Below are 13,286 nucleotides of genomic sequence, written 5' to 3'. Positions count from 1 at the left end.
GGCGTACTTACCATTGCACCACTAATATATACCTAGATAGGTAGACACCTATGGGGGAATAATGCCTCATTGTTACTGGCGACCAAAAGTGAGATCGGTCTTTATGATTCTACCTTACCCACATAATTGCCAGTCAGCGACACTACCCTTTCCATTCTAAGACGTCGAGAATTATTAGAATGGCTACACACAGGGAAGGAATATTATTTTTGAAGCAAATAAATTCTCAAAGCAAAAAAAAGAGTATTGTACATATTTAAAAATGTATATTGTTGGAGCAACCATATATTGTATATAATTATGACATTTGACACAAAATATATTATGATTGCTGCAACAATATCTAATATTACATATTTATCATACCATATTTTACTCTCAGATTATTTTTGGTTCAACTCCGCAAAATTACCCATTACTCCATACTAACCCATTATTTTGACAAGGACATGCCGCCTGAAATAAGCAGTTATTTTTTGGCCACTTAAATAAGTAGTCGCGACTTTTAGTAACTACCTTTTAAAGTATTTATTTAAGTGACCAAATAATAATTACTTATTTCGCGCGACATGCCCTTGTAAAAATAATGGGTCAATAGGGAGTTTTGTAATGAGTATTTTTTCTGGGAAACGTAAGGATTGTGATTATCCATCGTTTTTAATATATTCGGTTTCCATATTTTTTACATATTAAGTAATTTACGCAAAACACACACATGGTTCCTTTAATCTAAATCCATTTATTTTTGTTTCTTTTAATTGCAGGTCTAGAAGCCCAAGTTCAAGAATCCTCAAAGGACCTTTACTGGTTCTAAAACGATTAGAAGTTGGATAAACAATTCTTCACGGCAAATGAAGAAGGAACTGGTGAACAATAAAAACACACAAAGCTACGACCAATGTCTATGGACAAAACCAGACAAACGAAAGTAGTTAAAAGCAAATTCACAAAACAATAAACGACGAAGAAAAGAAAATAGTTCTCAGCAACAAGTATTTGAAATTGTTTGTACTTAAGTCTTAACTCATAACGCAAATTGAAAATAACTTTAAAATAGAATCGAAACAAATCAAACGAACAAACAACCCCAGACTAATGTGCAACAACAATTTTATATTTAATTTAATTTATAATAGACTTTTGTTAATAGTTAAAGAAGAAAAAGAAGAAGAGTAAAGAGAGAGATAAGCAATTGGATGGAGTTTTCAGAATTAAAAAATGTACTTAGATATTTAGCTATTTAGTCTTACAGAATTTATTATTATTATTAATTATTGTAAGCAAAACAAAACCAACAACAACAAATAATAATAATTAAATATATAAATATGTAGTTTAGTTATGAATATGAATTTTATGAAATTTAAAAAAAATCTGTAATGTTTGTATGTGTAATGAATGAGCGGAAGGATGGATGAAAGCTGAAGATGATGAACATAACAATAATAATGAATGCAACAACAACAACAACTAAGTTAAACAAACAAACCAAGACAAAAACACAAACTAGTTTTAGAACAAATAAATAATTATAAAAAATAAATAATTGAAAATAAATTAAAAACAAAAATATAAAACAAATGAAATATAAAACAAATAAAAATTTAAATCCAATATTGAAAAATATTTTTTGCGTTTTATTTATTTCTTTTTTCCGAACAACAAAGTAGTTCACAGAATATTTATTACCTCCTCGGTATTCGTACATTATTACGAAATGAAATGTTTGTTTGATTATGGGAGGTAAATCCCATCTTTTCTTTGCGATCTTATCGAACAAAAATCAATGTCCCAGAACTTTAATTCCCCATTTGATTGTTAATTTTTCTGTTCTTATGGGTTGCATCATTAGCGCAGGCGCCTGATGCTCCACAACTGATTATTTATTATCTTTCTGTTTGCCCCCTTTTTTCCTTGCTCCTGCTGTTGTTGTTGTTGCTGCTTCCCATTTTAGTTATTGATGTTGTAGAACACAGCCCGTTTGTGCTACGTCGTTGCTTCTGCTGCCAAAGATGCATAATTAATGACAACTGTAAACAAGATTGTCAGATATAATGTCTCTCCAAATCATAGCCGGGTGATTACCAGGCGACAACAGTAGTCATTGTTGTGACACGCAGTACGAGGTGTGTTGTGATAATGGGGTGGTTATATAATTGTTCCACAAACATCCCTGAAGGGACAAGGAAGACTTCTCTCATATCAATGAGTGCACCCCGATTCATATTGGCTCTTTATTGCCGAGTCCGAACAGCGTGTCATAAGACACCACTTGTAGAGAAGTTTTTTTCATGGCATTTAATACTCAGGAAATGTCGCCAACATTACTGAGGGGTACTTTGCCACCGTTGAAAATTTGATGTTGCCTGGCCTGGGAGTCGAACCGCAGACCTTTAACGTGCAACTTGCACGGTGCAAGGCGGGTGTGCATACCATTTCACCACGGTGGCACCGTGGGGAGGTTATTGGCTTTTAAGTCACTGCTATGTAAAACTACCAAATATAAGGAGTGGACGTTTTGAAGGACTGCAACACAGAGTCAATGAAATAATTGGCCCTATCAACTAGGCTTTAGTACTGGTTAAACCACCATCGACATAGTCTTCTACTTACGCCAAATATAGGACAAGAGAAGCAGAACAATACGTGCCTCCAAACGGCATCCCAATAAACTATTACCCCAGGTACGTGCCAGAGGGAATAAGGGGAAGTTATCTTATTTCAATAAGTACATATATCCCGAGTATATTCTAGTTCAATAATATAGTTTTCGCCCCTACTCAACGAGCTCGAAGGGCTATACGAATATGGTTCGAAGTTTTATATGGTTGAATTAATAAGGAAATTTTGTAACAATATATGGTGTTCTTCTAGGGATCAGAACATAACATTATGTATGAATGTGACGCAGCCTATTTTTGTGCGAGTGCTTGGCTTTCGATGAGTTGGATTGTGTGAGTGCAGAGCGTAACTCTCCTTGAGGGAACGCGTGCCCATTTTTTTCCGGCTGGTGCACTAAACGCGAACATCACGAAGTGACAAGGGAAACATTCTATAATACGAAAGAGTGAAACCCGATTTCATGATATCGTCGTCTTATCGGAGGCCCGAACTATATGCATGGCGAGCATGCTAGCCTGTGGGTCTGAGGTGAGACACCGCATTTGAAGTATGGGCGAAACAATTGTGGACCGATCGGGGAATATTGTTGTTGTAACATAATATGATATGTTCGTATGTTTGTCTGCAGTGTGTAATGCGGTTCTCTACAGCATGCGGGGAAGTTTTTTTGCACCAATCCTGCATCTGCGAATGAGTGCTACAGATTAGAGATTTGCGGACCTTATTACTACACTATATCGGATGTGACCCCTATAATCTTGGGGTAGGTAGTGGTCGGATTTCTGTTTCCATTGACCAGACCATTGCTCAACTCCACAGTCAATGTGGTGAACAGAGTGGCCGTAGATTTAGTGTCTGATATTTGCATATTCTTCGCACAAAAAAAAGTGTTAAGATCGATAAAAGATGAGTTCATCCTTTCACAAATGACATTAGGAATGGTACCCGACGCCAAGTTCGTACAATCATCAGCATACTTCACGATTTCAGTGCCGTCTGGAGGGCTGGAATACCGGAAAGGTAGAGATAAAAAATCCAGAGATATCACCCCGCCTTAGACTTATGATCTGTACTGCATGCTGGGCAGCTTTTTTGTACGGTGTCATCAATCCTTGCCCTATAAGAATTTAGACGGCAGATCTATCTCGATCGTAGTTGAGTCAAAACTACTCTGGTTTATCATGGTAGCTGACGTTCTCCACTCAGAGGACCGCATTCACACTATAGTTGTTTATGATATCAGCGACTACATCTGTGTAAATGCTATTCAAACCTGTTTGATAGGCTTGCTGATTTAGGAGTTCTTTCTGGACCATAAAGATCCCTCCTGAGACGTCTTGGTGCGGGGTGGCCCTTTCCACATTTTTTTATTATGATGACTCTCACGGTTACACGGTGTTGCCGTACTGGAAGAATTTACTTTTCCTCATGCAGATGCTCCACGGAGGACATGAAGTGACACTCTGTTGCAGTTCTCAGGGCGGCGTTCTGACAGTTTTGAATAATGTTCCATCACGTTGCACTTATGTTCGCGCATCGCGATGGCATCACTTAGCGTACCACACACCGATCTATCGCGTTATATGTGTTGAACGAGGTTTCTTTATCTGCACCCCAAGTCCTGCCGGCAAAGGACTTAAGGACCTTGTTCCAACATATCAGCTTATTGCAGATAGCTGTGGTACGTGCGGTGGTACGTGAATATGCTGTCGAATGTGACACCTAGAATCTTGGGGTAGTTGGTGGCTGGAATTCTGCTACCATTGACCATGCCATTCAACTCTATTCTAACATCGGTTGTCCAAGGTGAACAGAGTGACCGTAGATTTAGTGACAGCTATTAGTATGCCTCACGTTAAAAAAAGGTGGATCAGACAAATGGGAGTTCAGCCTTTCACAAATTACATCAGGGAAGGTACCTGACGCCAAGATCGTACAATCATCCGCATACGTTACGATTGCAATGCCATCTGGAGGAGCGGAATACAGGAAAGGTAGAGTTTTTTTGTTTTTCAAAATAGTCAGGCTTAATCCCATAGTCGTTGTATAGTCTTCCCTGTCTTACCCCCTGCCTTACCCCTTGGTAAACATCCGCAATTTTTCCCACTAATAAATTAAAGTTGTTTTAATAAAATATTAAAACAACGACTATGGGATTAAGCCTGACTATTTTGAAAAACAAAATAGAAGTCGACATCCCAAATAAAAAATGCCTACCCTCCTGGAAAGGTAGAGGTTAAACAGTTCCGGAGATATCACCCCACCTTGGGTAACTCCCTGTTTCACTCTACGGGTTTAAAAGTTGGGCGGAGGTTACACTGCTCGGCCAGAGGTTAGTCTGGCCCTCAAACAGCGTGAAGTGCTTCACAATGTCAAATGCTTTTGACAAGTCAAGCACCATCATCACTGTTCTTTCACACGGCTTGCTCCGGTTGATTCTTCGACTAATATGTGTGGAGATGGCGTGCAGCGTTGTGGTCGTGCTGTGCTGCTTACGGAACCTATGCTGATGATCGTCAACTAGATAGCTATCTCTAACGCTGGAGAGTATTAAAGCCTCAAGGGGCTTTGCTAAGGGTGACAAAAGCGAAATCGGTCTGTGTGATTCGACTTTGCTGGTTTCATTGTCTGCATTCAGTAGCGAGATCACCCTTCCAGACTTCGGTAGTGATGTAGGTTGCTAGCGACAAGTTTAGCTGTTTTAGCATTACTGTGGAGATACCGCCAGGGCCTAACGCTTTGGGTGATTTAGCGTTCCTATTGACATTTACAACACCATTCATTGTAAATTGTGGTGGTTTCTTCTCAGCGGGAAGAGATCGAATGCGACGTAGTATTCTTCCCTCCAGCGGTGCTCGACAAAATGTTTATTTAAAATAACTTGCGCACCTTAGCGTAACGAGTAATGAGAGAACGTAAGCGGGAAATATTTTCGTAGTATGAACCACGAGCTGTAAGATTTATACTACGAGAATCATATACATATGTACGTAGTTAAACGTTTAATATAGCAAATGTGATGCAGATTGACCTTGTCAACAGGAATGCCGATTTCTTTCCCACACTTCCAATACCACCCACCATTCATTGTTTATTTGTCGATTACCTAACAGTAGATATAAACTCTTCATTGTTTTTTTCATCTCGCATATAGTTTGATTTCCAATCCAACTTACATTTATCTTCATAACTTCCATACGCGGTGGTTGCATAGCTCCATCATGGACACCTTCATCATTTTTTATCCCAGGTAAAAGACACAGATGGAGGTACGCATTTTACGCTTTAAAACGAAAACATTGAAGATCATCATCATTTAAGGAGAAAAAAATCACAACAACAACAAAAAAAGACAAGAAAAACCAAACTAAATCAAGATGCCCAGCTGAATACCGCCGAACCAAATGTTGTCTCACATATCGTTTTTCACAAAACTGTGTTGAGCTTTTCACTTAAACTCATGAATTAAACAAACGCCAGTGCGGACGTCAAAGAGACGACAGACGAACAGACGACTCCTGCTGCTGCTGATGGAGTGAGTTACCCGATCATGTGAATGGATTTTGAAATACAACCATCGAAGAATATTAGTTAAGAATTAATTTTTATTTATTGAGCATTCGATTCATTCAGAGAATTTCAAGAAGAATGAATACACTTGCAAAAATATTTTAGAAAGCAAAAAAGTTCAGTACAATGAACAACATTATTTATTTGGCTTTAGTTCTAAATATAAATACAATGGAAACATGAAAGAGGTTTCCGAAGTCTAACCTATGATCAATGCCTATGTAGAACATATCAAGAATAGGGAGATAGGTCCATGGATTACAAATGTTCGATAATTGACTGAACTAAGTACTATAAAAATTAAAAATAAAAGAAAAGTAAAATATATAAATCATCAGCCCAAATAAAAACGTCGCGAAAAGTTAAGATATGTTTCAGATTTTGGGAAAAATGTATGCAATTGTTTGTTATTTATATTCTCATTTATATGCATAAAGAGTACCTAATATGACGAATAGGCAAATAAAGACGAATTAGAAAAAATCAGATTTTAAGACTCCAATGAAACTCAACTAATCAAAACATGCTTGCGAACTAAATAATACCCTCAATATCTGGGAACACATCGAATCTCCCACATAGGTTTGAAATTACAATCAAAACAAGAAAATCAGGTTATGGTCGATAACTTTTCAAATATATGTTATTCAGTTACTTCTATTAAGGGAGCAGACTCTTTTAAATTTATGTATTTATTTTATAACATAATATATTTTATTTATAACACACCTATTATCTAATTCTGGTAACTCGGGATATTTCACTCAAAATATCTTCATAACAAAACATCTTTCATTCACAATTGATTCGCTTCCAGTAACATGGCAACAAACAACAACAATATGAAACGAGGTCATATTTAAATGCATCAAAGTCAAATGTCATAGAATTGTCAACGAACACATTATGAGTCAACCATCCGCATAATAGATCCAAGTAACCCTTGGTTACAATTCATTCATTCGGTTATTATTTCGGATGTCACTCATGTCATCTTGCCAAAGTTCCTCACATCAAAGTCCATTCATGATGATGAAAATGATGATCGCTCTCTAGCTCTTATCGACTTTTGAATTTATTACTATTCCTGCCATTTGTTGCAAAAACCATGTGTGGTGACTAAGTGACCGTCCCGGGGTAATTCCTAACTTTGGTGGCAAAGTAAAACTAAATCCATAGCAACTGTTTAGGCTTTTTTGTCGTCATTGCTTTTTTGTTGTTGCTGCTGCTTCTTTACGAACATGAGAATTCAATATTTTTCGGACAATCCATCGGAGAGCAGGAGTAGTAGGAACACACCACCAATTGATGGATGTTCGAATGGATGAATGGTGGCTGAACACGGCTGATGGAGAGTGCATAAAAACCCAATTCAATGGGTTTTTGTTGTATACTCATGTTTTTGTGGTCCCTTTTTCGTACCAAAGGTGGTATGTGCTAGCTTACAGTGGGACCTGGTAATATATATCTTAAGAAATACGTGTACAAAACGTGTCATAACGACAATGAAGAACTCAATGCAATACTTTCTTATGTAAAGAACTGATCAACTGGTTTCCTGTAATAAATAATACAGAACCCCTAAAAATGTGAACTTAAATCGCGATTTATTTGAAAATCCCTCCGGCGATTTTTTTCGTTTCTTGATATTTCTCATCTATGAGCATTGTAGTTTCAGAATCAGCAAAAACTTCCGAGGTGTAAGCACCTTCCATTTAAATTTGTTAAGGCACACCGTGATAACCAATTACAAAGTAATGTAAGCCATAGTAACTACTTACATTACTTTTTACCTAGTACGGTGGCACGGAGCGTGTGTGTCCGACTACAAATCCGAGGGTTGTGTGTTCAACGCTCATCGTCGGCACGCGATTTTTTGTTAACACAACAAAGAACAGTTGGTGGTGCACATGCAACCGTTTCAAATATTTCCACCTCAACTGTGTTCTAAAAATAGAAAATATTTTTTAACTTCTAGTTTCAACAACTAGTTATTGAAAACGACATACCCTTGTTGAAGCAATGGATTAGTTGGGGGTTTTGTTAGTAGTTACGTCTACCAAAAAGTACTATAAAAACCCATTACATATTTGGAAATGATTTTTTTGCTGGGACAATATGATACATTTGGATTTTTGCTGTTGTAACAGCGTATGTTACGATTATATGTTCATTTTCCTGCCTAATCCGGTTCTATCTCTAGGTTTAGGAATGAGGCCGCTTCAGTCAGCAAAAATACTCATTAAACAACTCCCACCCGTTAACCCCTAATGCACCCATATAAATACATGTCGCGCGAAGCTTATATAAGTAGTTACTAAAAGTCCTGACTACTTATTTAAGTGGACAAAAAACAAGTAAAAAAGTATCAGTCGGCTTTGCCGACAGAGATATACCCTCAGCCTGTGTATATTGAAAAAAAATGTTTCCCAAAATACGTATGTATTTAGGGGGTTTTAAAAATTTTGGGCATTTGAACCGACAAAAATGTTGATTAGGATTAAAGATCAAAAGTTTTGCGGAGGAGATACTACAAGGAATGGATCGACATTGGCCGTTATGGAAGTGAATCTCCAGCCACAACATATGGTGCCATAGGGGGTTTTTACACTCTTCGGGCTGTTTGCACAAGAAGTATGGACTTGCCCTAAAAAAACGTTTACCATCGTAATTGAGGCAGCGAATGCAAGTTGCTTCAACAAAAATCAAAGTGATTCGAGAGCAGGTCTTAAACTGAACTTATCCGAAATTTTGTGTGGGAGGTACCGGATGGAGTTGACAAATATAGTCCATATTTGAACCTTATCTATATCTGGTAGATATATTAGGATGTGTAAAGTCTAGACCAATTCGGCCACTCCATTTTTGAACTTTTGTGGGGGAGGTACCTGAAGGAGTGGACCGGTATGGCTTATCTTTAAACTTAAATTATGTTTGGACAAAATATAACTAAGGCCATATTTTGGACCGAATCGGCAGATCCGTTCAAGAGTTATCTTGCGCTCCAATCACCTCACACGGTGTCATAGGGGTTTTTTGCAACTTTCGTGCTATTTTCTCAGGAAGTACGGACTTGTCCTTGATGAAACTTGCACCGTCATATAGAGGGCAGTGAATACAAGTTGTTAAAACAAAAATAAAAAAGCGATTCGAGAGATGGCCCTAAACTGAACTTCTCCGAAATTTTGTGTGGCAGGTACCCGACAGAGTGAACCTATTGAGACCATATTGTAACCTCATATTACTCTGGTAGAAAGTTTACGGTATACAAAGTATGGACCAAATCGGTCACTCCCTTCGAGAGTAATCGTGCGCACAAACTTTCCGAACATTTTCGAACTTTTGTGGGGGAGGTATCGGAAGGAGTGGACCGATGTAGCTCATCTTAGAACATAAACTAAGTTGGGGCAAAATATTACGAAAGCCAAAATTTGAACCGAATCGGTTCATCCGTTCGAGAGTTATCGTGCGCTCCAGCCAGCAGGACAGACGGACGGACATGGCTAGATCGACTGCAAATTGTCTGAAACACATTTCGTCCAAAGTGTATATCACCAATATTTTTGAAAATTTAACATAGCTGAAGCCAAGGTTTACCCTTTTAGAACACGCGACTTGTGATTATATATTAACAAATTAAATATTTTTGGATAAAATGAAATGTTTTTGGACGTGGCAAAAAATATTGGCCTTAAAAAATAATTTGCGTGGAAGCTGTGACTACATTTATGTTAAAAAATTTTTTGTTTTCTCTCGATTTGTGAGTAAACCACACTTCTCTCGATTTTCCTGTCAAATGAATGTAGTCTGCACATCTTCATAGAAATCTGCATCCAAATGCGTAAATTTTGTGCGAACATTTTTCTAAAAATAATATATTTCGGGTCTAATATTTGCAATGGTCTCTAGAATACCTCGTACTCCATTGAACATTTTAGTTTTTTACGTTCCGGATCCAATTAATCATTCCTCGTGAAAATCCATCTACTAAAACGCGAGTTACGAGAAATTCCAAAGTAGAAAAATCACCTAAAATTGTTTTTGAAAATATCGCGTATTTTACGTGTTTTCTGTGGATCGTTTCCACTGCAATGAAAAAACTAGTGCAGCATCTTCGTTTTAGCGGAAACAGAGATTTAAAAATTTCACTGATATGGAAGCTACATATATTTTATCCCAAAAAATAGTGTGTGATGCTACATCCACGCTTCTTAAATGATCGCCTTCACATAGATATATATCGATGTAGATTTTCATGGTGAGCACTGAAATCGGATGCGAACAAAAATTGTATGCACTTTGCGCAAATTAGCGATATTTTGTAGGTTTTTTAGTGCTAAGATGCAACCGATGCTACATCTTAGCCTCCAAATTAAATTTCGAAAAATATTTACAAATTAAAAGGTATGGTCTAGCTGTACATGAAAATCACATGCGGACAAAATGATTTTGATAATTACGCGATTTACACGTATTTTAAAATTCATATAAATTAAAATGGGTTATTTGATCTCTATTTCCATTTCAGAAGCTTCGAGATATATGTATCCTCATCAACCCAATTTTTTTTTGTATTTTATTAAATTCATTTTTATTTATATACATTACTTAAATATTGCCCCAGCGCCATTGAGGCATTATTGAGGCTTATTTTATATTAATATTTCATAATTGTTTTTAAAGAACGGTTACCTTCCCTAATGGGAGCTTTAATAAGAATGTCAATAAAGCAAAATCCGTCTATTTTATTGGGAGATTTAAGCAAAATGAAGGAAGTATTCCTTTAGATTTTTACCATATTTTCTATTACATAATGCATGTGAAAAAATATTTTTCAAACAAAAAATTATTTTTTTGACCAAAATATGTGCTTATTTTGGCTGTAACATCGAAACTATAACACCAATCTGTATGATTGTAGTCTCATTTGATTCGCCGTGAAGTTTTGATCCACAAACAAATTTTATGTAATTTTATGACTACTAAATGGACCTTCATTTTGAAAAAAGTTGACTTTTATTCAATAATTTATCAATTTTATGTACATTCCGCGAATTCTGTGTAACATTTTGCAGGTATTATGCAATCTACTCGTTGTCAGTCACTTCGTATTTTTGATGGGAAGTGCTGTCAGCTCGGGATTCGTGTACCTTTTTCCTACATTTCAGCTTGTCGCAGATAGCTATGGTATGCTCAGAAAACGCGAACTTACTGTCGAAAAATACTCTTAGAATCTTCAAGTAGTTAGTGGTCGGAATTCTGTTGTCATCGACAATGACATTCAACTAATCTCCGCAGTCCATGTGGTGAACAGAGTGGTCGTAGACTTTAATGGCTGATATTTTCATATTCCTCGCGTGGAAATATTAGTTCAGCCTTTCACAAATGACATTAGGGAAGATACCTGATACCAAAATCGTACATTCATACGCGTGGGTAACGATCTCAATGTCGTTCTGTATTTCACAGAAATGATAACTATTTCTAATGCTGCGTGGGGAAGTAAAGCCTCAAGTGACTTTGCTGTCCTCCTTGTCTGGTTACAGTAGCTAGGTCACCCTGCCCATTTTCCAGAAGTCGGGCACGATTTGCTTGGCTAGCGAACTTTTGTAACATACTCACCTTTCCCTCATTCAGCTGTTTCAGCATTACCATGGAGATACCGCCAGGGCCTAACGCCTTGGATAATTTGGTGTCCCTAAGGACATTATCCCACCGTGGTGCAATGGTATGCACACCCGCCTTGCACACTAAAGGTCGCGGGATCGATTCCCCGGCCAGCCAACATCAAAAATTTCAACGGTGGCAAAATACCCCTCAGTAATGTTGGCGACATTTCCTGAGTATTTCAGCCATGTAAATCTTCTCTACAAGTGGTGTCTTATGACACGCCGTTCGGACTCGGCAATAAACAGTAGGTCCCTTATCATTGAGCTCATATGAATCGGGGTGCACTCATTGGTATGACAGAAGTCTCCCTTGTCCCGTATGGGATGTTTGTGGAACAATTATTATTAAGGACATTATCCATTGTAAATTATGATGGGTCCTTATGGGCAGGAAGAGATCCAATGCGACGTAGTAATCTTCTCCCGAAACATTGTCGATTAAAATAACTTGCGCATCTTTTCGGATCACCCAGTGTAACGTCGCCAAAGACGACGGAGGTCCCATCTTCCTTCTTTTCTGGTTTCGAGAGTGACCTAAGTGACGGCTGGACGAAGCTCATCATACCAATTTGCTAGTCCCGCCGACTCTGCTGAGAAATTTTGCCACATTTCGGGAACATCCTTTCTGCTAACCGAACATCAGAAGAGTTGGGCAGTTGACTGAAACGGCGATTGGTGAACACCCTGAAACTAGGCCAATTATGATGAACTAGGCCATTATTGGTGAAAATGCGGCGTTCAGAGGTGATGAAGTCGGGTGGTCTACTGTTGAAGCGATTATAGGGAGATGGTCTGACCCAAGGGAAATGGCGAAATGCCAGGTCATTTGAAAGACCAGGTGACACGACAGTTATGGCTGACGAACTATGGCACTCTCTGCTAATTCTTGTAACTTGACCTGGTGACTGTCATGTGTCTGATTCTAATGCTGTTAACTAACATGTGTTTTGCCGCTGCGAACAATATTGCCTTATACTTTTGTTGGATGGCACTCAAGGCACCCCTAGAAAATATTTTTGGTCTTCTTTGGTCACCATCGGTCAGACTGAGGTTCCAACCGTTGTTTGTGGAAACCTCAAACCTGGTGTATTCTCCACCTATCTTGAACTGTCTTATTGTTCTTCAGCCGACTAATAGCTGCCATGATATCACTTATCTAGGTGGGAAACACTCAATGCCGCCGTTTGGGATTAGTTCTAGGGGTATCTTCTTCGCCGCCCAGGTATGATACGGTATATGCATTAGTTACCCGTTTCCCCTCATCATCTTTGCAAAAGAATGTGCCTACACGGTACCCTTTAGTCGGGGGTTTTCCGCTCTGGTAAAATTTTGGGATGTCATTCTGACCTCGGAACATATCGAGTTTCTTATGTTCACGTTTTCCTGTCCTTTGATTTAAAAATACAGTTCTCATCTTTCATCGAT

At 38.0% G+C, this 13,286-nt stretch overlaps 2 protein-coding genes across 2 annotated transcripts in view; one reads left to right on the top strand and one right to left on the bottom strand.

The window, feature by feature from the left end:
* The window catches only part of vg (transcription factor vestigial), a 71,887-nt gene extending 70,723 nt beyond the window's left edge, over positions 1 to 1,164 (top strand). Inside the window, exon 9 of the mRNA XM_073955251.1 lies at positions 765 to 1,164. Within this exon, the coding sequence (XP_073811352.1) occupies positions 765 to 814 (50 nt within the window). The 3' untranslated portion in view covers positions 815 to 1,164. The remainder of the gene's footprint in view (positions 1 to 764) is intronic.
* Positions 1 to 13,286, bottom strand: part of Xrcc2 (X-ray repair cross complementing 2) — a 231,373-nt gene that overhangs the window by 56,265 nt on the left and 161,822 nt on the right. The window lies entirely within an intron of this gene.

The sequence above is a fragment of the Musca autumnalis genome, unplaced genomic scaffold, assembly GCF_047663935.1.
Source record: "Musca autumnalis isolate F117 unplaced genomic scaffold, ASM4766393v1 scaffold_5, whole genome shotgun sequence".
NCBI classification, from domain to species: Eukaryota; Metazoa; Arthropoda; class Insecta; order Diptera; family Muscidae; genus Musca; species Musca autumnalis.
Note: the sequence above shows the minus strand (reverse complement) of the source record. Positions and strands in the feature narration are given on the sequence as shown.